Source organism: Ictalurus punctatus, chromosome 20 (assembly GCF_001660625.3).
Source record: "Ictalurus punctatus breed USDA103 chromosome 20, Coco_2.0, whole genome shotgun sequence".
Taxonomy (NCBI): domain Eukaryota; kingdom Metazoa; phylum Chordata; class Actinopteri; order Siluriformes; family Ictaluridae; genus Ictalurus; species Ictalurus punctatus.
The window spans coordinates 19,575,022-19,600,226 of NC_030435.2; the positions used below are offsets into that span (position 1 = coordinate 19,575,022).

General features: G+C 40.7%; 1 protein-coding gene across 5 annotated transcripts in view; it reads left to right on the plus strand.

Annotated features, from left to right (window-relative positions):
* Positions 1-1,623: 1,623 nt before the first annotated feature.
* tcf3a (transcription factor 3a) overlaps positions 1,624-25,205 on the plus strand; it is a 33,219-nt gene continuing 9,637 nt past the window's right edge. For 2 of the 5 annotated variants that reach the window (XM_017494940.3, XM_047162420.2), the window contains exons 1-14: positions 1,624-2,175; positions 7,880-7,996; positions 8,111-8,183; positions 16,784-16,854; positions 17,917-17,992; positions 19,836-19,873; positions 19,977-20,100; positions 20,237-20,286; positions 22,926-23,025; positions 23,861-23,955; positions 24,165-24,279; positions 24,420-24,478; positions 24,662-24,740; positions 25,179-25,205. The exon at positions 25,179-25,205 is cut by the window's right edge and continues 50 nt beyond it. In XM_017494940.3, coding sequence (XP_017350429.1) covers positions 7,943-7,996; positions 8,111-8,183; positions 16,784-16,854; positions 17,917-17,992; positions 19,836-19,873; positions 19,977-20,100; positions 20,237-20,286; positions 22,926-23,025; positions 23,861-23,955; positions 24,165-24,279; positions 24,420-24,478; positions 24,662-24,740; positions 25,179-25,205 — 961 coding nt within the window. In that variant the 5' untranslated portion in view covers positions 1,624-2,175; positions 7,880-7,942. 5 annotated transcript variants of the gene reach the window in all.

Consider the following 25,205-nt stretch of genomic DNA (forward strand, 5'->3'; position numbering starts at 1 on the left):
GATTTGAACCCCATTGAAATGTTGTGGGGGGATTTAAAACGGGCAATACATCCAAGAAAACCCTCAGACATGAAAGAATATTGCATATGAGAGTGGTCAAAAATTCCAGCAAGCCTGGTGGACAGTTATGCAAAACGCCTACAAGAAATTATTTAAGGGGGCAACACTAGCTTCTGAGGCCAAGAGTGTACTTACTTTTTACACAGAAGAATACCACATCTATTGATATTTCTGTTGAATAAATGATTGAAAACCTCATTTTCCTTATGCTTTTGTTCAAGTCACCTTCATTAATAGGAACCATTTCAAAGAGGATCAAATTCTTGCTTGCCCAAATATGTCAAAAAAGCCAACAATTTCCATGGGGTGTACTTATTTTTTTTTTTTACATGGCTATAGATTAAATATGTCAGGGTTGGTTTCCTCTCCCTCATTCTCACATTTATAGGAATCGATCACTTTGATAAACAAATACAGGCCTAGTACCTGAAGCTAGATGGTATTACAGACTTGAGTCATCGGGGTAAATACCAGTTTTCAGCCCTGCAGCCTTAAAACCACAGTAACCTCATAAAACACCAATTACACAGCTCTTACATGCAGGCTCACACGGCTTGTGTTTTTACTGTTATATGCCAAATGTTCGTGCGTCCTCCTCTTTTTAGAGCTCACAAAAAGTATTTACACCTCACAGCGCAGGCCATTTGCCCTGTTCTCCTCCTAGTTTGGTAGCAGCTTGTTCGAACTCCTGTTAGCAAAGGTGTTGGGTGTTTTGGTATCTGTGATGAGTGGAGGATGAGCCAAAATTGTTTAACACCAAGAGAAGTGTTTATTAAGTGGGAACGCTGTGGCTAACTAATTATTGCAAGGCTTTAATATAGGGTCAGTACAACTAGATTTGCAATAACATCTTGAAGCTGTCTTATTAGCAAATTAATTTTTTCTTTTATGCCTTAAGGCTTGTGTATTATGTAGCCAGAAGCTGGCTGTATTGACTGAACTGTAGAAATAGAAAAGATACATTAATGCACACAAATAGGTTTGTATGACATTTTAGTTTTTTTCTGTCTTTTTCACTTCACCGGACCAAATGATTTTTCTGAAACTGTACTGTTCCATACACAAATATCACTCCCCAAATCAGGCAAAAACAGAACTAAATGGAAAAATTATGCATGGCAGAAAACGTCATGTTTAATGATAAAATGTTTGAAAATTCAAAATATTGTAAACCCTTTTTGTAGAGATTTTCGCTGGAATTCCCACATCATGGAATATCCAGTTAGCACTTAATGTATGTGGTCATTCTAATTTGTACAAAAAATTTTGGTCAAAATAAAATCAGCCTACGTTTCAAGGTGGATTTTCACTGTGGTGAATTACGAAACATCAGAATTTTTTTATGTTAGCGTGGTATGTTAAACAAAATATTATAGCACTTTTTCCTTGGCTTCCTGTTGCCATTCTTTCAAAACCGGGGTAGGGTGTGCAAGGAAAAAGGGTTGGGCTATCGGCTCGCTGCGATGTCTATTCGTTTTTAGACGTGTCAATCAAAAACATCGAGCAACCTTATTGGTTAACGCTCTCTGGTTTATCGCTCTATCTCCCTGTGTCCCGCCCCACTCTTCATTTTCCGTCGTCTCACTCCGCGCGTTGGCATAGTGCTGGGGTAGATGTACGACAAAATCTTGCGATTCGCCCCCAAAGTTGCGAGGTATACGACTAGTTTTTGTTGTTATACCTCGCTAAGTAGCGTCGTCGCGAATTATCTTGAGGTGGCGTGGTGATACGTGGTGTTGCTCGTTTTTTGGGCGTTTGAAATCGGACACCGCTGTAACGTCCTCGTTTTCCGCGGAGTGATACACTGTTGGGGATGACAATGTGCAGGAGGCTAAAATGTCTACTAGGAAGATGAAACGGTTAGCACTGCAGCGACCATAAGAAAACTGTAGTCTACAACTTAGGAAGAGTTTATGCTTGATTAGTGTATGCGTTTGAATTCGGGTTAGCTCGGATACAATACCTGGGAGTACAAAACTCAATTATTTGGCGGTTTGCAGGGCCTGAAACACGGGAAGGGGGATTTTGTCCCCCAACTTTGTTTTCTCTCTCTCGCGCGCTCTCTCTCTCCCGAAAACACTCCATTTGGATGCCGAACACTTGAGCCGACAAAAGGTAAATATTTACCAACCTTTCCCTGTGTGTGTGTTGTATGATCGCGTTTGCCTTGCTTTGTGTATGCTTTAACTTTATTTTGCATGTTTATGCAACGAATTTCGCCATGTAGCTAACTAGCATAGCAACTTTTTTTTGTGATAAAGCGGGTCCCAAGTTTTTTTTGTCTGTGTTCCACTTATGAGCTCCACTCGTGTGTGTGTGTGTGTGTGTGCGCGCGCGCGCGCGCGCGTGTGTGTGCATGACCGTAGGAAACAACTTCTTTGTTCCCCAACGTCAAGTGTAAAAGTTATATTTGAAGATATTTACAAACGTGATGTCATAAAACGTTGCCGTTATTAGTTTTAAGGACGTATGTTATACTTTTAAGCGTACCCAGAAATTGCAGAATGGACTTTTTAAGCAGGATGACTTAACACGCGATGTTTATGAATATATATATATATATATATATTTTTTTTTTTTTTAAATTAGCGTGAACATGTAATTATACGGCTATTGAATGCGCACTACGTTGGAAAACTGGATGAAGGGTTGTGCACGCGGACACAGCATAACAGTATTTATCATGCAGCGTTCAATAGGCCAGTTTGTTTATTCCAGTTTTCGTCGGAAATAACTTTCCACTCTGTATTCGTGGCCTTTTAAAGCGCGTTCGTATCCCAGCGCGACGATGAACACTCTCTTCCAACTCGTTTTTTAAACGTCTGGAGCGCAAATGTAACATTTTTAAAGCGTTTTGGAAACTTTTAGCCTGCTTCCTTTGTGTCGTGCGGAGTTTGAGGCCCGTCCTCCCCCCGCTCCATGATTCCCCGCGAACCGTTTCCGTTAAATCCGCGATATCTTATCGTTCCACAAAATCGATTTCACGGCGATGGAGGCGAACAGATAACGAGTTCCACCTCAGATCGATAAGGATTTATTTTGTGTTCATAGACGGCTCAAAAAGAAGAAGAGAAATAGTAATTGAGGGGGGTGGAAATGGGTGTGAAGCGTAAGGCTGAGACTCTTCATGGCGACTTTGGGGTCACTTTCTGAGAGGATGAAGAAACACAATCCCCCCCTTTCTTCCCCCCTCATCGTTTTCTGCAGCAGGAGAATAAGTCCTGTAATAAAGCAGCACTAGAATTTGATTGACAGCTCGTCACTGCACGTGGCTGTGAATGTCCGCGCGGCTCGCGCTTTGAAGTGAACGCTGCAGATTTGCACAAGTGATAAACCTGACATCATTAAAAAAAAAAAACCCAGCATGGTTTATCCTAAAACTACTTTACTATAACACGGCAATGCATATCAATAGATTTAGGTTTGCCAATCATTCTTGCTGATTTTTTTTTTTGTAAAAGGAAGTCATTTTATTAAAGAAATGTTTAATGCTGCTTTTATATGGTTTATATAAATAAAAAAAATAACGCTGAAAAGAAGTGTGTGTGTGTATGTGGGAAAGAAACCTATATTATGTGTTCTCACACTTAGTCAGTCTGCCCAGCCTGAATCAGTGAAATTGATACTTTCGGTTTGTTTGCTATTCGGCTTGGTTTCACTGCACGTTGTCATAAAACTCATTCACTGTTCAGAAATATGGCTGGCAGTGCTGGGGAAAAACAGACAGACTAACCTTTTTCCAGTCCGAGAATTAGAAATCTTTAAAAATCACCAACGCACAAAGAATGCACACTGTTTCTCATTGCAAGGAAACCTCCCTTGAGCACTTGGAACAGCACTGAGACCACCTCAGATCAGACGGCATTGGACCAGTTGTTTTGGTCCTCAGTCGAGTGATTATTGTTTTGTTCTGCCCTGCACAAACGAACCACACCGATGGGGAAAACGTAACAGGGTTTGATTCAGACTGTGTAGACATTACATAAGGCATGGTAAAGGTTTCTGAGTGTTATGAAAATGATGACGGTTTCTACCGTTTTCAAGAAAAGTATGGCGTAGCAGTTCATCACAGAATTGGTATTATATGGTCAAGCATTGTGAGCAGTGTCACAGTGGTTAAAGGCTCTGGGTTACTGATCACTAAGGCGCGATTTCAAGCTGCCGCTAGCTATGTTTCCATCCAAGTTGCAAATTTAACTTTATGCAAAAAAAAAAAAAATTGGAATATCACAGGAAACATTTGCAAATAAAGCACTGTTTCCATGTTTTCGAGGAGAGCAAAATCCTGGGAAACTGGTGTCTCGTTCGCCGCCATTTTTACTTTTCTGCGCCAATTAGCCATGATTTGTTGAGGCAAAGTCACATGATTTATTTCTTTCTTTTTTTTTTAAATGTCGAATTTGTTTGGTTTCCCTCGTAGTTTATGCGCATGTCTTTTTATCAAATAAAAAACCTATCTGCCTCAGTTGTGCGCACACGTGTGTTTTTTTTTTTTTTTTTTTTTTTTTTTTTTGTGCACGTTTCAGAGATTTTATTCACATCTGGTGTTTCCATCCAGCGTTTTTCTTTTTTTTTTTATGCGACATCACAAAATTCCCTTAAAAATATGTGGATAGAAACATGGCTACTTTTGGACCCTTGAGCAAGGCCTTTAACACTAATCTGCTCCAGGGCCGACCTTTCACGGCTGTCTGTGCACACTGACCTCAGCTTCCTAACCAGCCATGATATTTCACTCCCGAATCATTCCTAAAATCTTATCGATGAGTGTCTGAAAAAATTTCGTGCCGCATAAACAGACAGTTTAACAGTCTGTGAGCACCAGCTGAGTCAGCCAGTGTTAAAAAAGAACAGATGATACCTGTGATATTCTTAGTAAAGCATTTTGTGATGTAATTTATTGCGATATCAGTATCATGGCATCGTGATATGAGATCACCGTAGTCGAAAGAGACAGATTGGTATTTTGTTAGATCTCTGTTAGAAAATAGGACTTGATGAGTACGTGTTTTTTGATCGTTGAGTCCTCGTTATTTTAGCAGATTAGTCATGGGCTGGCTAAATATTGAGGAAGAATAGTCATTAGAAAATAGTCTATTGAGTCATCTTGCAGTTCTGATCAGTGACTGTTTAGACAATAAGGTCTGTATTTATATTTATGAGCGGTTTTTGTTCTCCATCAGCACACAATTTCAACTGAAATCGTGTTCATCTTTGCTTCTTTGGCTCTCACATATGAAGGGACAGGACTTGGTAAAATTTACTGAACCACGAAGTTAAGATGGCTTTATTCACAATGTGCACAATTTGAATCGGCTTCCTCAAAATTGTCTTTGGTTGTAAAATGTTTAGAGGACAGTAGGGACTTTGTTGGTGTTATTAGATGCTTCGATATGTTGAGAGGGTGAATACAAATGTGAAAAGTAGCACTTAAGAAAACACAAAGCACCTATCGATACCATTATTCTAATATTAGAACTTGAAAACTAGACTTGGACTGTCAGGCATTGTGTTTTTTTTGTTGTTGTTGATGATCTAACCCATTTAGCAGTACTTGGGGGGGGGGGATTATGTAATGATGATCAGTGACCATTTAACCAATACTACATTCATAATGCCCTAATTGGTTTTTACGATCCTTGAGGTGGAGCAGCTTCTCTTCTCCATCAGCACAAGTGTGAATCGTTTCGGTCAGCCATGATGGAACAGGAGGTTAGACGGAGATCCGGTTTGTTTGTTGGTTTGTTTGTACACATTCATCCAAGGAAGGAGACTTGGTCACTGTTTCCTGTCCTTTTTTCCCCCCACCCAGAGCGATGACGGTGCATAAGCTGTACATCCGGTGAGATTCGGCTGTGTTTTTTAATCCGTGTTTAGCGAGGGATGATGGCTGAAGAGTCTCCGTGAGTTAGTCAGAGAGCAGATTAAAGTCTCTCGTGGCCTCTATTTTGCAGCCTTAACGCTTTAACATCTGCTGTATTGGAACAGAACGCAATGTCGTGGTACAGTCTATAAGTTTATAGTTTGGATTGTTATTGCTTATTAGGTTTTATTGTGCTTGCTGTTGGAATATTTCCAAAATCCTGTTTGAGGAAAAGGGGGGAAAAAAGAGAGAGAGAGTGGTTGATTAGTTGTATGTTTTCATTTTGTGTCGTAGCACTGAATCTCACAACTCTGTGTTCAACTCAGTTCTGACATTCCAGTTAAATATGCATCGTGTTCAGGTGCGGTCGGTTTTTTTTAGGCTTCTGGACCGGAGACCCGTTTCTGATGCCTGTGTCTGGTTAACCAAGAGCTGCGTGCTGTGATGTGGTGCATTGTGGGAAAGCCCAGTTTTAAAGCTTTTCTGTGATGTGGAAGAGAAGTGCTCTCGGATCACCTCACTACTGCTGCGTTAAATCATCCTTGACCACTTCACATCTGCTAAGTGTGTGTTTCTTGAACTCTGATTGCAGATGATATTCAGATCTGTAGACTTCTCTACTTCACTTGGAGTGTCTGGATTTTTCTTATGACGCAGCGTGCAGCTTTGTGTAAAGCCTCGGTCTTTATGAGAGTTGATGATTCATTGCGTTGCTCATTTTATCGGTGGCATGTACATTTGACTGGGTCATCGATTTTCGTCTGGTTTCTGTTCGACTCGGAATTGAAACGGTATTTTATTCTGTAAACGTGATGTCTTTTAATGTTCCTCATCCAATTGGCTTAGTTGGGGTGTGCTTTATTTTTTCACATTTTATGATTGTGTCCTACTTTGCAAAATATGGGAACTTTCATACCTAGTCTTTTTTTTCTTTTTTTTTCTTTTCAAACTGTTTTTATTTCTTCTGAAATTTGGTGGATTTACCCTCAGATGACGGTTCGTTGCGGCTGGAAATCGAGAATTTTGATGCGGGTCAAATATTTTCAAGGCCGTCCTAATTTTCAAGAAGGTCCCCTCAGCGCAGTTTGCTAATGTGAAATCAATTCGCGCCAAGTCGAGCTGCCAAAATGCACTAGCACTGAAATGTTAAACACTTGATTCCTCATGACCAACTAGCAAGTTGCTGCTGTTCTTGTCCGTTTCGTAGTCACGAAATCTGTGACTGGCTTTTTAAAATTTTATTTGCGTTGATTATGTTTAGACAAGCTTGCGAGAACATCCCCGTGTGTTTATAAAATGACTCGGTGCCAGTGTTTTGACCAGTGACCAAACAAGCCAGATGAACAGATTTACTTTTGGTAGGCATGTTTATATTCGCTAAATATAAAAGTGGGAAGTGGGGAAACCCCCGTGGGGACCTGTCGACGTTCTGCAGTGACTTTATAACATTTAATCTTGGTGCAGATTAAAGGAAATGAAGTGTAAGTCTTAGCTTGAATTAAATTCATAAATGTTGGTTGTAAAGGATCAGATTAGAGGTCACCGCATCAGCATGAGCACAGTCAGTTTGTTATTCTATTATTATTTTTATTATTATTTCATGTAAAAAAAATTTTTTTGAGGTTGTCCGTTGTATAAGTAGATTCAATAGGTTGCTGATAAACTGGTCACGTGCATTTTCATTACATTATCTACCACTTTTTAGGCAAGTTAATTACTTTTCTGGGCGACCAAAGTAATTAGTAATCTGCAGCTCACTTGTCTGGAAGGCCGGCTAATGATTCTTCCACCCCGACTTTTTTTTTATCATCCCCCCCCTTCCCCCATGATAGTAGTTGCATCTAGAAACTGATCTGGAATCATAGTGCTCTTAATCAAAAGCCTGAGTGTTGGCCATGGAGCAGAGTTTAAGCAATTTTTGTTCCGAAGCTCATTGTTCCGACTTCCCTCCCGCAGGGTTGTAAAGTCGCAGAGTCTATGTGTGTGTGCTGAGAAATTGTGAGCGATACCAGCATCAGAATGAGCACTGCAGGAACGGACAAGGAGCTCAGCGATCTTCTGGACTTCAGCGCTGTAAGTGCGGATTTCTGCCACTCGCTATGCCTCTGAACTTCTCACCGACGCGTGCCTTTTATACGTTTGCCCTTCTGCTGGTGTAAATGTGTTTCTCTTTGCTCTCTCCTGTAGATGTTTCCTCTTCCAGGGGCGAACGGGAAAAGCAGAGCCAACGCTCAAGCCGCCGGTCAGTTTGGAGGCTCAGGTAGGCCACAACATTTCACTCAGCTGATCTTATTCATTCATTTATTTATTTATTTTTAAAATTATTATATAAAGATGAGAACTCCATTTGAATCCTCAGGCAACACTTGATTTATTCAAGAAAATTGGTGCAGTTCAATTTCGTTTTTTCTTCAAACAGTGGCACGTGTTCCCCCTACACCATGAATCATCTTGAAATGATTCACGCCACATGTCATGACTGGGGACTGTAATCAAGAAACATGGCTTTAAAAAAAAGGTTAACAAAAAACAGTACTGGTGCAACAGTTCTTTTGAAGCGTCTCGTAAGGATCTCGGATCATCCGTTTTGTTTTAGTATCTGAATATTGGTGAAAATGTTTGCATTGTTTTGATAAACTAGCGTGATTGCATTCTTCTGTCAATCTTTTTTACTGCCCACCCTTTTTCTGTTATTTGAAACATGGGGTTATTATGAGAACTGATGGAACATCCTCCCCTACAGACGACAACAACAACAACAAGACACAGTACACAACGACAAATATTCAAGCCAAACCTTTCTCGCTACTCATCACCCCAGTGATGTGTATCTCTCTCTCTCTCTCTCTCTCTCTCTCTCTCTCTCTCTCAGCACTCCCTACCCCACTCCTTTCATGTGCTTTCTCTCCAGGGTGAATCTTTAATGCCTCTGTTAATTACTCTGTGGTGTTCAGGCGAGAGGAGCTTTCCCCTTCGGTAACTAATCACCTGTAGTGCTCAATATAACTGAGTGGCTCACTGGAGATGAGCTCCCTGTCCTGTACAAAGACTGATATTAACTTACAGGTCCCTGTTTGAAATAAGATCGGGGTGCAGCGACACGCTTCTGTTGAATTTACGCACTGTAAAAGGTGACGGTTACTCGCATTGTCTAGGCGTTTGGTTTCTGTGTCGTGGGATGCAGCGCTCGCAGGCCGGAGGACAAAAGCGCTCTACTGGAATAGTAGATGAGCAAGACAGGAGCACTTGTGCTTCCTACGGTTTCGGTAGGAACAGTGTGTACGTTTGTACGCCACCGGCGCTTTTACAGATTTCTTTACAAAAAGTGGACGTGTGTGTGTTAATGGTGTGGACGTGTTGACTTGGTCAAAGGCAAAATCACTGAATGCTCTCGAGTGTTGGTGTTGGTCCCCAAGAGAGTGGAAGGTAGATATACATGCCTCTATACACACCTATACATGTACCTCTACATATACACACAAACAAATGTCTGAAGGCTTTCACACATGCGCACCTATACAACTACACACACCTGTGCATAGACGCCTGTATATATGTGTGCGCACACACGGGGATGAAGGCTTACACACATGCACACTCCTATACCAATACACACGACTCTACTTGTACAACTACACACACACAAATATGCGGCTGAAGGCTCATACACATTCACACTCCTATACACTTGTCAAAAGTATCGGTAGTTCGGTACCAAGTCAGTACTAAAAAGAAAAAAGTTGACGGTACCAGATTTTCATAATTACCGCGAGTACTGGGTCGGCTGGGTACTGACACGCTGTCTGACAGGTAGTCAGTTGGGAACTTTTCACGGGTGCACCGTGCAACAAGGACACACGGGCTGCGCCCGAAACTGCATGCTAACTTAAAACATCGCAGCCGAAATACGTGTATTTAGCCTACTATATAGTAGGGAAATATGCAGTTTTGGATGCAGCAATGGCCACTGATGGAGCTGCTGCTGCTTTGTTGACTACAAATCCACAAAAGTTTCTGGACAAGAAAGGTGCAAAGCGCCACATCTGGAAATATTTTGGCTTTGAGGCAGATCACAAAAGGAACATCATCAATAACCATGAACCGATTTACAAATCAAAGTTTTTTGACGAAAGGAGGAAACGCATCTGACCTATTAAAGCACCTTAAATACCGACACCTGGATTTGGGAATATTTGGTTTTGTTTTTCATTTAAAATGATCGTCGTTCATTTGCTTTTGTTGTGTGGACGCTCGTTTTCCCACTTTTGATGCTGTTACCGCCAAGTGTGTAAAAGCCGCTCCCCTAAAATTTATGTGCGGACAGATTAACCGTGCTTTCAGGTAGAGCGGCTGGCTTAACCGCAGTATTTATTCAAGGAGTTTAAGCAGGTGAGTTTCAAATGATGGTAGCGGTTGCTGAATGTTGTAGCATGGTCTGTGTAGCATACGTGCGTTTAACACTGATACGGTCAGGGGTCCTTATTAACCATTTAATGCTTTTAACTTTTACTGGGGTAAAATAAACTGGAGGACATGATGGGGTTTGCTAATTTTACATACCAGAGGCTTTTTGATGAGCTATATATCTGAAATTTATGTGTTGGAAAATAATAGATGTGTCTAGCACGGCTTATGTCTTTAATATCAGTCAGAAAAGCGTTTCTGCTCTTGGTTGGATAACTGTAGTAGCTTTAATAATGAAATACTTGAAGTATACATGATGGCATTTTTAAAAATACATTTTATATTGATATTTACCTTTATTAATAAAATAGTGTGTACGGTTAGCATGTTTTTTTTTGTGTGTCTTGCCTCGGTACTGAAATTGGTACCGAGTACTGTGGAATTTTACTGGTTTTGGTACCGTGACAACCCTGCACCCACACCTATACATAGACACCTGTACACACACAAGGCAGAAGGCTTATACACAGTCACACTCCTATACCTGTACACACACCATTCTCTATACACGTACCTCTACCTATACAACTACACACATCTATACACAGACACACACACACAGGGCTGAAGGCTTACACACATGCACATTCCTATACCTACGTATACGGAAACCTTGCCCTACACACACACACAACTCTACCTGCACAAAAGTTCAGCTCTGTACACACGTACATTTCTAAACACACACACGTGCATCTCTACCTACATGGACCTCTGAACAACTATAGTCACACCTCTATATGTACAGACTATCTGCACACACACACACACACACCTCTATGCACACATACATGCTGCTGTAGGTGAGCGTTATTACAGTGTTGTAGCCAGTCACACTTAATTGACATTTCAGGTGACCTGCTTTTCGTTACACGTTTTTTTTTTTTTTTTTTTTTTTGTCACACATGAAGGTCACGGTTTTTCACAAGCTTTAACACCCACCAAACCACAGGAGCTGACCGCAGATGTGCACGCTGACCTTCTCCAGCTGGAGATAGTCTTTTACTGAAGCTACAACTCCGAGAAGCCTTGAGAAGAAGAATGAGTCACTAAACAACTGCATTGTCACTGTGCGAAATACTGCGTTATTTTCGTCACAAAGACAATTTTGGATCTCCTGAGCATGATTTTATATAAAGACATAATGGGCTTGAAGGAAAGCAGTGAATTCTTAGTGTGGTCTAGTTTAATTTTCCAGTCTTCAGTGTCTGCCACACTCTGTCCTCTTTCACGGTTTCCACACCTCACTTCTATCCTTCACTGAAGATGGTTCGGCTTTGGCTTTCTGAAAGCAATAGCAACACACACACACTGTTCTCACACAGTCATTTAGAAATGCAGAATCACTGTTTAAATTTATCAACATCTTTTGAGGTTAGCTGCTACCGGTTATGAACACGGGCTGTCAGAAAGCAACCGTGCATCAGCTGCGGTTATGTGATTAGATCAGCTAGCATGAGGAAGAATTAATTCCCTGAGGTGTTGCTGGCCAGGGAGTTTCATTTACTGAGTATGTGAAAGTGAGAATAACCGGGATATATATATAACTGCAAAACTCCACTGAAAGACACAGAGGAACACTGAGGTTTGCATGAAGCAGAACTTTCCGTTCCTGAAGGCAGCCGTGGGCCTCCGAGTGAGAAGGGAAGCGTGAAGATCTACGGTACTGTGCTAGAGTTTTGGGCACACGCAAAGAAATGCTGTGGAGCAAAGATGCCTTCAGTGTAATGAAATGTTTCTACATTTAAAATAAAAATACAGTAAAGAGCAGTGAACAGTAGTACATGAAAACAAAATAAATATTTGGTTTGACAAAAATTTTTTAAATAGTAGTCTCAGGTAGAATTCATGCAGTTTTATAAGGAAATGTGCTGTAAGTTTTATTGAGCATTTTACAGAACCAGCCACGGTTCTCCTGGAGACTGACCGTCGCTTCTTATTTTTGCAGCAAAACCCAGCAGCTTTCATCATGTTTATTGTCTGAAAAGTGTCTCTGGCGTAATACGCTGCTTTCTTTACTGACATACAAACATTTTTCTGTAACATTTAATTTTGTGCCAGAAAACTAATGTTTGGGAATATAATATGGGTTTTGTACTGACTTGATAATGCAGAAGTCATAAAATACAAATCTGTAACAAAGTTTGTACTAAACAGGGTGCCAAAACCTTTGCACAGTACTGTAAGTTTTATTCTTTGTGTGTGTCTTTATGTATACAACCCCAATTCCAAAAAAAAAAAGGTTGGGAAGCCGTGTGAAATGTCAATTAAAAACAGAATGCAATGATTTGCATATCTCATAAACCCATGTGTTCTTCATAATAGAACGTGGAAAACATATCAAATGTTTAAACTGAGTAAATGTGCCATTTTAAGAAAAAGATGATCATTTGAATTTGACGGCCCCAGCATGTATCAAAAAAGTTGGGACGGGGCAAATAAAAGGCTGGAAAAGTAAGTGTTAATAAAAAGAAACAGCTGGAGGAATATTTTGCAACTCAGTAGGTTAATTGGCAACAGGTCAGTAATGTGATTGGGTATAAAAAGAGTATCTTAGAGAGGCAGTGTTTCTGTTTCAACTCCTTTTACTGGTTTGAAAAAAAATATCTACATATATCTATTTTCCCTCACACGGACAGTGAGATAGCGTTTGGCAGAATTGAGAGCTGTCAGCCAATAAGACACGGGTATTTTCCTGTAAACTCTGTCTGATTGATTGGTCTCGTACACTGAAGATATAAAATTACAGGCGGTCGTCTTTTACTGACGTACAGTTATGTGGTGACAAACCACTCCAAGTGGAGGATTATTCGGGGCTACAGAATGCCCAGGCCGGGTTATGCCCCTGGCAGCCACGCAAAACGTGATGATTATTTTAAAAATGCATTTTACTTAATATTGTTTTCTTAACAATAAATTTGTAATGCAAGTAACGTAATTTTATTGACCGCAGCAACTAATCAAATTGCATAAATTTAAGATGTGACGCGTTCCATTACTGCGTTATCAGAAAAAGTCGTTAGATTACAGTAACGCGTTATACCTGACTCTTGTAGCCTGTTTTTGAATATCATGTAGAATATCATGTTTGTGCCTTCGACCAAATGGCAGCAAGTCTTTGGTTAAGATTTTCCAACATTTCGAGGCAACTGTTGTCTGTGCAAGTGAAACTGTTCATCTAGCGTGTGTGTGTAGTGCTGTGGGATTTGGAAACACTCCAGTTACTGCATCGAGAAGCATATGTATCAGATAGAAACTCTTGTTTCAGGAAGTCAGTAGGGTTTTTTTGTTCTTTTCTTTGGTAACTTGTCAAGGGGAGAAGAGACGAAAGCAGATAATCAGTAGGCTGGTGAACCTATTTTAAAGGCAAGGAAACTACAAATGGGAAAAAAAAAAACACCCCCTGATGAACCCACAATCTGCTCTTCCTTTTAACGGGGGTACAGATTCGTCTGTTTGTTTTGTATGAACTACATGACCTATAGAACGGCATGAGATTCAGTGACCGAAAAAAGCAACCCCTGTATGTGTCTGATGAAAATGATCTCTATGTAATATCACTTTATTGATTTGAAAATGTGTTGATAGGAAAAAGAGTGAAAGTGTGCCTGACGATGATTATATTAGAGCCTTAGTCTTACAAATATTAAGACCTGCGTAATACTTGTAATAAGTAATTGACTATTATATTAAAAGAAGTTTGAATCTGCTTATCAATAACGTGTTGTTTTTATCTTCTGTATTGTACAAAGGAAGTATTTGCGGTCTACATCTTTTTTTTTTTTTCTTCTTTTTTTTTTCTTCCCTGTAAGCTGTTGGATATGTGTCTGATCTGATAAAACCTTGTCTGTTTTGGTATTATACATGAACGTGTATGTTCTGTGGCTTTGTGGTTTCAGCCCTTTGTGGTCATCTTTTGTGTGCATGTGTATGTCATAAGTTACACTCATCTCCTATGACTCAGGGGTGACTAGACCAATTCCAACATTTTTCCTCGTAATTATAGCTCAGTCTTTTTAACGGGCTTACTGTGTGCCCTCTTCTCCTTAATGAGGTGTGTGAATGTGTCAGGCTTGACTCACAGCCCTCTGAGCTTTACCGTGTGCGCGCGCGCACACACACACACACACACACACACACACACACACACACACATACACATATATACACACACACATATATATATACACACATACACAGTGTCTCAGTCGTGCCTGCGAGGCAGAGAGCGGCATAGAACTAAGGTTTCACGACTGGCAGCTTGCGTCTCTATTGTCCTCTGTAATCACTGTGTCTGCACAAACAGGTAGCGTGCGAGAGCACTTTGAGCCAATGAATAGTGCATCGGCTGTCCAGACGCTAATGACTCAGCGGCTCGTAAAAGAAAAGAATATGGATGAACAGATGCATGTACACACACGTGTACACGTCCACAAGGAACTGAGAACGTTTAGGAGGGTATAAAGTCGTGATTTTGCAGTACAGGTCTCTCATGTGACCCTGCGCTCATGCTGACAGGATCAGCTGCAGCCATTAGGTTCTAACCACCAGTGGAAAAATGCATGTTGGGGGTTTTTTAATTTTTTTTTTTTTAAAATCTAATTTTTTTTGAGCCTTCAGAGCGAAGTTTTGTTTATTCAGGTGCTGGGGGAATTGGCTAGTAACTTCTGGGTGCAGTCCTTTTTTTTCCTTTTTTTCTTTTTTTTTTTTGCTCTAGAGCTCTAGAGCGGGATGGTTTCTACACATCTTCCCTTCCGTCTTCTATTAATCATCCTCTGTGTTAATAAGAGCGAATGTTCAGCATGCTTATGAATATGGATTTAAGCTATTTTCGAGAGTTTCTCTCCTACACCCCCACGTATCCTCGCCCTCCTGTTGCCTCTCACATTCCACAGTATTAGCTGTCTTGTTCGTTTTCTCGCTCGCTCTCACTTCATGAATAGCTGTAAATGGCTGGCTCCCTGCACCCCGTCATCCTTAAACGTTCTTTTAAGCAACGCCGGTGAAAGGTTCCGAGCTTGCAGGAAGTAGCTGTATTGTTGACTAAATAAATGGCCCTTAATGAGATTTCCAGGGGCATTGTTTAAAGGCAGGTAGTGTGGCGTAGAGAAACAGATCGCCGTTTCACACACTCAAACTGTTCTTTCCTGTTTTTTCGGTTCTGCTCTGTTGATGATGTGTGCGCGCATTGACAGGGGAGCCAGATAGCACCACACTTCTGAGTGCACCAATTTCAGACGGGGGGTGTGTGAATGTGTGCGTGTCGATTGAATTTTCTGACACGAGCCCACGTCTCTCCACTCCAAATCACCCCGGAACGCCGGCGGCAGATTACGGTTGTCACGGCAATGGCACCGGCCTCGCGTTTTGCTCCGGTTCTGCTCCGTTGCCGACGCTGTCATGATTCCCTCCTCTCCCTCCCTCCCTTCGCTTTTAATTAGACAACAAAAAGATATGAATATTCATAAGTCTGGAGTTCATTAATATGCACACTTATGCAGATGAGCTCACAATTAAGGCTCTTCTCCCCAGAGATCGTCGCCAGCGTTACAGTGAGGGAGCTGTGAGCGAGGTGGGGGATTCTGGAAATTTCTGCTCCATATATTTAACATTCTCCTGATTCCGCTACCGGTTTCTGTGTTTTGAAATCGATTTTAAGTTAACGATAGTGCACTGAAAACAGCAGATTATTGATTAAATGGACAGACATGCAAACCAATGTGTCACATGTATGTTTTTATAATAAACGTGTCAGACTCTTCACACCTTTAGGATGCCCAGATTAGACTCTAGTACCTATAGCATAATGATTAATCCGGTTCTGGCCTGGGCATGCCCCTGTACGGACCGTACAAATAACGGTGTACAAACTAACAGGCGTGAGCTATTAATGAAGGGACCCCTTGAGGTTTAATATATACAACTTACCGCATATCGCTGTTTTTTAAAAAAAAAAAAAATTTCCCCCTTTACATTATTCATCATGGCAAAGCATTAAAATTAAATTAATCCGCTTCAAATGGATGGATTACCCAAAATCCATTCTTAATGGTAGGCTGGCATGGGCCAATGCAGAAATAACACTGTGATTGCGCTCAGCGTTTATGCTGTGCAAGCCGTGGGTATTTTTATTTTGTTCCGATTTCACAGCTTTTATTAATAGCTGACAGAATCTTCTGGAACGACTCGCTAAGCTGTTACTTTCTCTGTGTCGGCACCGAAACAGGCCAGGAAGCAGAATGTTCTACACTAAACAGCCTGTTTTTTTTTTTTTGTTTTTTTTTTGTTTTTTTTTTTAATAAACACTAATAATGTCAATTATAATCACTTTGCAGGAGCGATAACTGGTTTAACATGAGTAGCAGGTGTAAACAGCGACGTGTGCTTGTGTTGCAGGTTTGGAAGACCGGAGTGGATCAGGCTCCTGGGGCTCAGCAGAGCAGAACAGTCCATCCTTCAGTTCACGGGTAAGAACTAACAGAGCCCCATGGCTGCGAGTACATAAAGCACATAGCATGCTGAGACAGAGCTGCTTTTACAAGCTAAACAGTCTCTGTCAATGTTACAGCCCATTAGGTGTGAAAAACGGACAAACCGAACTGGATGTTTCATGTGTTTGCTCTCGAGGCTGACTGTTCCTAGTGTCTTTATGGAATGTGGAGCTTTGCAATTAAAACACAAAGACAGCAAACAGCCATTTTCATACTGCATTAATAATTTCAGAACAAGTTTTCTAGGGTCTTTTTTTGGGGAAGGGGGGGGGGGTTATAGAGCAATTGGGCAGAGCATATAATCCTTTTTGAATGAACCATTTGCAACCCCCCAAAAATATAGCAACCTGTGAACATCTGGAATGTTTCCTTAACGTTTTCCTCCCACACACATGTACACACAGCTGATGCTTAGAGCTCTGCATCCTCAGGTCATCTGACAGGAGCTCAAGACACGACCACTGATTAAATTAAGGATCAGACATGGATCAGACACGCTGTTTTAAAAAAAAAAAACAAAAAAAAAAAACCCCAAGCAAGGCTCTTTAGCCGCTCTGTAAATACGCACAGACCGCTGCTAACGTAATGGTTGAGTCACAGTTTGTGATCCTCAGGCACCTTTTACACGTAGGGGAGGTGTTTGTAGGTCAGTCGGTCAGCCAGCGAGCTTCAGAGGCGTACTGACATCGATCTGATAAGAAGAAGCGATCACTCAGACGCAGTAGATATCCTACATCAGGGATCGATACACAGTCGATAGTACTGATATTAGTTTACATCCTGATCATCCTGAAATATTACAACAATAACAATGTATACCGAACAAATAATTTCTCTATAAATACAGTAATTCATAAAGTGGCTTCCTTATTTATAAAAAAAACCCAAAAAAACAACTCAAGCTTCATTTTGAATGGAGCGCAGGATAATGATGGTGTTCTGAAGTGTCCTTGGTGGTGTCCTTGCAGCATGCCGTGTGATCGTATGAGCTTAGTTTGTGGTATAAATGCTCATTTCTTTTGTGTGTGTTTTGTGAAGGCATTTGACAATGTGGGCCATTATAATGAGCATGAAAGCATGTCCCCTTCATCGATGTACAGCTCAGGAATTGGAGGTATGTCTGCTCATAAAATATATAAATATATTCTGCCATGTTGCTGATTAAAAAAAAATAAATTTAATTAAAGGTGGGAGGGTGAATGATTTCAAGCCAATTAAAATTTAAACACCTGTACATTTATCGAGAACTGAGTTAAGTGTTGTGCAAAATCCTACTATTGCTATTCATACATACAATAATCCACAAATGTTTTTGATACAGTCCTGGCTGATGAAGTACTTTTACTATGTTGTTTGCTATGTAAGGGATTAAATACGATGGGGCACTCTGTAGGAAAATAATCCATGATGTGTTGTGATGCAAGCCAGTGATCATTTTCCTTTAACAGCATATCCTGAAGTGTTTTATTCCTCTTATATCACTACAATTTGCCGATGAGTAAATTGTTTAACATTTATTAAGGAATGACTCATCGTATTCGCAAACGTTTATAGTTACATTTAATTGTCATGGAACGTCCAAGACACAAGTTAGTTCCTGTTATGGGTTATGTTATAGTAGCTATAAAGATTCATTACCTCACCAGCCTGTCTTGAAGTTAATAAGACGGGGGGAACGCAACATTTCATGTTACAGAGCAACAGGAATGTCCTCTGTTGGAAAGTGTACTGGCACTGGAGACTCCTTCTCCTTACAGAAAGCTTCGCCTCAATGATTATACGTTTTGTTTTTTCTTTTTATTTCTTCATTAAATAAAACACAGTATTGACTTGGATTATATACCACACAAGTCCCAGTGAATGAATTGTTACTATAGAAACAGTACAATATTAGAATTAGTGCATTAATATAAACTGGGGATTTGGCTTAGTTTCTGACCAATCAGATTTGAGAATTCGACAGCACTGTGCTTTTAATAACACTTGTATGATTAGACACACAGCACCCTCATGTCTTATTGGCATCCTCACTCCGGAAGTGGTCTCTCTGGAATTCCCTCAGTTCAAGCCGACGTCGGTGGTGTTCGGGGGTGTGGGGATGGGTGTCAGGAGTGGGGTTAAGTCCACTGGAGCGCAGCCCTCTCCACTGGGACTTAAACAGGGGGAGACTGCTGCCTCTCGTGAACAGTGCTAGCAAGGAGGGGGGCTGTGTAATTAGCGCCGGAGCATTTATAACGGGCCAGTTTGTTGTTTGGAGCGCAGGCTGAGGCCGTAAACAGTGCACCTCATACACTCTGGCAGAACAGCCGAGCCAGATGGAGGCCGGCCAAACACTGAGAGAGTAGCCCTTCATCCAGCACCGTCTCGCTATTCATAATGCGCTACTGTACTGTGCTCTCGCTTTGATATTTAATGTATGCAAAGCATTTGTTTGGTTGTGTTTAACATCGACAGGGTTCTTTATTTCTGGCAGACGTTTATAAGACGTTTGCCGGGTGTCTGTTTGTGTACACACGCCTCAAATACAGTATTGTTAAATTTCCACTAACATGTCCATTACCAAACCAAATTTCTGCTTTTGTGGGAAGCAGCATTTAGTGTTAATTTGACCAAAACCAGAAGAAGCTCCCAGGGTGTCTTTGAAAAGTCTTTATTAAATAGAACACAAAAGAATTCGTCCCCCGCATCATTACACGCCATGCTTGCACATCCCATCACCGTTTTTGTTTTAAAACCGTGATCTGAATGTGTAAGATCGTAGAAAGATCCTTGTAATTATCCCATTCATTGGATATTGAACAGATTTTCACCTTATTTGAGCGCAAGCGGAATTATTTTTGATTTACGTGTGTTTTCTATAAAGGGTTTTTATTTTGGTTTCCTGTCAGTTGGCTTATGAAGAGATTGTTGGGTTTGAGATATGACCTTACTATAACAGCATGTGCTCTGCATTGCAGGTAAATCAGACAGAGGACCTTACCCCTTTGGCACACAGGTATCATCTAATGGAACTCATGTTATGCTTTAGTCACGTGATACAATTTTTTTTTTTTTTGTGCTGCTAATTTAAATTTGATCAACTCCTCTTTGCTCTCCAGTTCCTGCCAGGGGAGATGTCCATGTCCAATCCTGATGGCCTGTCCCCGTCCGGCGTAAAAGCCACATCGCCATTCTACGGATCGTACCCCGCCAATCGTAGGAGGCCTCTGGAAGGCGTGCTCGGTGAGCTAGCTAGCGAGAGAGCGTGGGGACTTGTGGAGACCCCCTGCTAAAATCTAGAGCACTTCAGAAAACCTTTGTCTCATAAACTTTCGTGACTGTGGGATTGTTTTTGTTTTTTTTCTTTTCCACCGTTCAGATACCCCGCCGAAGAAGATCAGGAAAGTACCACCTGGTCTCCCATCCACGGTAAGTGCAGTCATCTGTGGTCTGTGGGCGTCTGAGTTTTTGACATGTGTGTGTGACCTCATTAGAATACCATAGCTCTTTCGGAGCTCAGAGTCTGGGTCCGGATTACCAACAATGCATCAGACTAAACACAAAACACACACAAAATACATTTAAACACATCATACAAACACAAATAAATCCACATTTGAATGTAAGCGTGAACTGTTCAGCTATAAGTGGCTCTTCCTATTTTTGGGTTCGTGCTTACTCATGCAATTTGCTTTTAAGCATTCATGCATGTCTTTTTGTCAAAATAATAAGCCCACTCCACCTCTCTGAAACACTCACACGGTGCATTATGACGTTATTTTAAAAACTGTATTTAGTTACTTAAAATATTAAGTATTCGGATGTTAATAAGGATATAATTTTATATGTCCCAAACCAAACCCTATAATAGGAGGTGTTTTTCTTTCAGAAGGTGAAAATTTTATTTTTGTGATCCAAGAGGCAAAATTATTATTCTATTATCCGTTACTATGCATAAATGAATAGATGACTAATCCAAAACATTACCGTGTCACTGATCTTTAGCTAGTTCCCAAATTAATTCAATTATTTCTTGTCCGCTATAAATGCTCGCTGCATAGGGCAGACGTTTTCTGACTTTTCACTGCATATTATAAACGGGAAAATAAATTCAAACAAAACCATGTGAAAATAATAAATAAATATAATGCACTACAGTTATTTATTGTTTTGGTATTTTCCATCTCGCTCGTCATCCATCGAACACCCAGTCTCTCCCCACCGCACCCCAGGGTTTAGCAAAATGGAGTTCTCTTACCTACATAGTCTAATAAAATTAAATGTTTAATAAAATGGCATTTCTAAAAAAAAAAGTGAGCTACAACTCTAACAGAAATACTTCAGTTGGGGGGGGGGGGGGGGTGATGTATGTGTGTGTGTATGTGTGTATATATATATATATATATATATATATATATATGTGTATGTATATATATGTATGTATATATATGTATGTGTGTGTGTGTGTGTGTGTGTGTATGTATATATATATATATATATATATATATATATATATATATATATATATATATATATATATATATATATATATATATAAAAGTCACATCCTTTAGATACATGTTTAAATAGCCTTGCAGTAGGTGACTAAAGTAATTGATAGGGTCTTAAACTTCTGCATGTGGGTTGTTTTTTTTCCCTTTTGAAAATCTAAAGAATATTGTTCTCACAGCTTTAAGTCTGCTCTTGCCCAGCCCGCTACATCCCATGACTGATTGAGAGTCCGGTTCTAATACCTGGTCTTTTAGTTGTGCTCTGCAGAGCCGGAATAGTAGCACTTCCTGTGTAGCTAAGCCACCATTTAACTGAACACTGACTCTGTTTGATTCTGGCTTTTAACAATTACCAACAGATGTCAGAATGCACAGAGTACGGTCAACACCTCACTTAGTCACAACCCTTTTAACCCACAAAACATGGGTTCCTTTGTGATGTGCTCTTCTCTCGCTCCGTCCCAGTTTTATTTTTAACCTCTTCTGCTCCCGCCTTCTTTTTACATTTTTTTTACTCCTCCTCTTGTCCCCATCGCTCTCCAGTGCTTTTTTTTCCCTTTTTTTTTTGCCCATTTCCCTGCCCCCTCCATGTCTCTCTCTCACTCCCTCTCCCCACATTCACTTTTGCCTTCTTGCTCTCTTTCTCTCCACACTCGTTCCTCTCCCTCCCGCTCTCCCAGCTGCCTGTGGTGTTGGCCGGCCTCCAGGAATGGGCAGATGGCTCTGTAATTGGGAATGCAGCGTGCACTCTCTCTCTCTCTCTCTCTCTCTCTCTCTCTCTCTCTCTCTCTCTCTCGCTCTCTCATACATACACACACACTGACTCTTGTCTCTCCCCCCTCCCCCCCCTCCCTGATACCTTCTCCCTCTCTTTCTATTTCCCATCTCCCTGCACGTCATACTGTTTAATCAAATTAAACAAGTAACCCTCAAAGCCCTGTATCGTCAGTCTTCAGAGCTTGAGTTCTTCATTTACACCAGAACCCTGGAATCCATGGAACCAATTAAATCAGACAGGATCCCTATCTGTGCCAAGTATAAATGACTCTGTGGTGTTTTCGCGTCTAGCAATTGTAACCTCCTGTTTCCTTGCTGAGTTTAGCACATCTGTATACGCTGGCTGTCTGTGATTTGCCAGATGTGATTTAACGTTATACATTGCTTTCTGCATACCATTCAGCCCACTCAGATCACTTTGAGGGGTGTGTGAGCAAGCATGTTTCTCTGTGAAGGAGTGTCTGTGGTAGCCCACGCAGCTATTTGGGATGTTTCTCTTGGGACAGCATGTGCTCTGCGTTCTGTATTCTGTGGCGAATGTTTCCTGATTCACATACAGATCGCCAGATCACTGTCCCAACAGATTTGCACCATGACACAACATTTGTGGCAGGTGGTTTTTTGGGGGTTTTTTTCTCCCCTTCTTCTTTCCCACTATTCCCCTGCCCTGCCCTTCATTACATAAGTGTGCAGACATCCAGATCCATATGGATTTGAGGTCTGTTCTCAAATGCCCATAATAAAAATCTCATCCTGTGATAATTTGGCTCGTGTTTGCAGGTCTATCCAGCAGCTCTCAGTGACGACTACAACCAGGAAAACGCAGGTTTCCCGTCTTCGAAAACCGGCAGTGTTTACCCTGGCACCATCTACATGCAAGGTGTGTGAAGTTTTCACTATAGAGTAACAATCTTTGGAAATATTTTTTAAATAATAATTATTGCCATTAGAATTTTTTATTTAAATGCAAAAAAAAAAAAAGAAGAATCTGAAATTGAAAGTTTTTTTGAATCATATTATCTAAGATTGAATTTCTTGGTTTTCAAAAAAGCAATAGGAAATCTGAAACTGAAGTAAGAGTATATGACTGGACACGTTTCGTTCCAGTGTTTCTACCTCATAATTGTTCACCTCATGCCACATTTGTATTCTTCAACAATTTTGTTTTCGATTATTGGGACCATGTGTTGGTGACCATGTGGAAAAAGGCGGGGATTCTGTTTTATTTTTTCACGTTTTTTAAGCTTTTTGATGTTTATTCTGGCTGTTTTATAGACAAAGTACACGATGTCATATGTAGGCCATTAGCTATTTATATGGGCTGTAAACATCTTGTTGGAATTTTTCTAACAAAGGCTTAAAAGTCAAGCCCCAAGTCCAGGCATGTTTTTGAAACCTGTTTCATTCTAGTTATGGCTGCAATAAATAATTGGTAGATCTTCTGGGCTTTCTATTCATTGCTCTTTGTTTACAAGAAGTGGTTATTCATTAGCAAAATAACATCCAGCATCTCAAAACCTACAGCAGACTCCTGTCCATATTTGATCCATCATAAGGTGCCCAGTGTAGAATCTTATCTTTTTGAGCATGTTTTGAAGTTTGTCGAGTTTGAAGAGATTCTTTCATGCTTTCTTTAAAAAAAATAATAATAATTTTGCAAGTACTGGCTGCTGTTAATCGAAATAAGAGACCAGACTATCGTCTTTTGTTAATAGAGGGTCTGCAGGACCCCTGGGCTCAGTCAGGTTATTCCTCCATGCCCCACCACCAGTCCGCCCCATTTGCTGCCATCAACCCTCAGGATCGCCTGGTGAGCTTTGCACATTTCTGTATTTCTATCAGTGTGAAGTGCATGTTTAATGATTGTAATTACAGGCCCTGCCACTATTATTTTAACTGTACTGTCAAATATGTTTAAATATAAGACATGAGAAATTTAAGCCCATGATGCATTCCTGAATCTCGCTATACAGTGTGCTATAGAGAGTGAGTAGCTCATTAGTTTTTTTTTTTCCACAGAAGAGACAGCCCCTGCCTCTGTCCCCTCCGTCCTACCCTCACCACGGCAGCGAAGTGAACGGTGGCTTCCAGTCCGCATACACGCCTCCCATCAATGGAACAGACGGGATCATGGGTAAGAAGGTCCCGTCCTCCTCCAGTCACACACTAATGATCAGTTGCATGTCATGCTCTTCCTGCCCACTGGCTTTAGGAAAGCTTAATATCACTCGTGTGAGCATGGTTTAAGCTCTGTTTTTTGCTCTGTCTATTCAGGCAATAGGGGTAGCGCAGCAGGAAGCTCAGGAGATGAAATTGGAAAAGCCCTTGCTTCAGTGAGTTACAATAGCCTGGATCTGGTCTTGGTTATCATCTGTCTGAGATTTGATCCAAAATTGCCCCAAAAGGGCTCTTTACTGAATCTCAGTTGAGCTCTGTCATTACGCTGGAATTACGTACATTACATCGTGTACCCCAGTGTGACCTTTAAATGTGCCACTTTCTTTTGCGTTGCTTAGATTTACCCTTCAGACAACAACGGGAGCAACTTCTCCTCCACTCCACCTACCCCGGTCGGCTCTCCTCAGAACATGGCAGGTTTGTGTACATCTGCATGAATGTTTTTTGTTGTTGTTTTTTTTTGTCTGAAGAGATGTGCTTGTTTGCTGCAGATCCTGTGGTGCCATCTGTTGGTTAAGAACTGTAATTACATTGGGGTTTTTTTTTTCAAAAAGCGAATACAGCTGTAAATGCAGTACAGTTATTAGACAAAACAAACATGTTTTTTTCCTATCAGAGTAATAAACTTCAAACATGAATAAATAACAAATAAAAGCCGCACATTTTGTCTGACCTACGTTTTCTCTGTCTAAATAAAATGGCTTCGATGGAGCTAAGGATGTTGCAATTTTTGATGTCATTTCATCTGAGGGAAAACGATATAGACTGTATAGAGTAGAGTGTATAGGTATATACATTGCCTCTGCAATGCTAGGCTACTTTTCAAAAAGAAAAAATCTTTTCTCTCTTCTGCAGTCTCTGCTTCCCAGTGGTCCAGAGGAT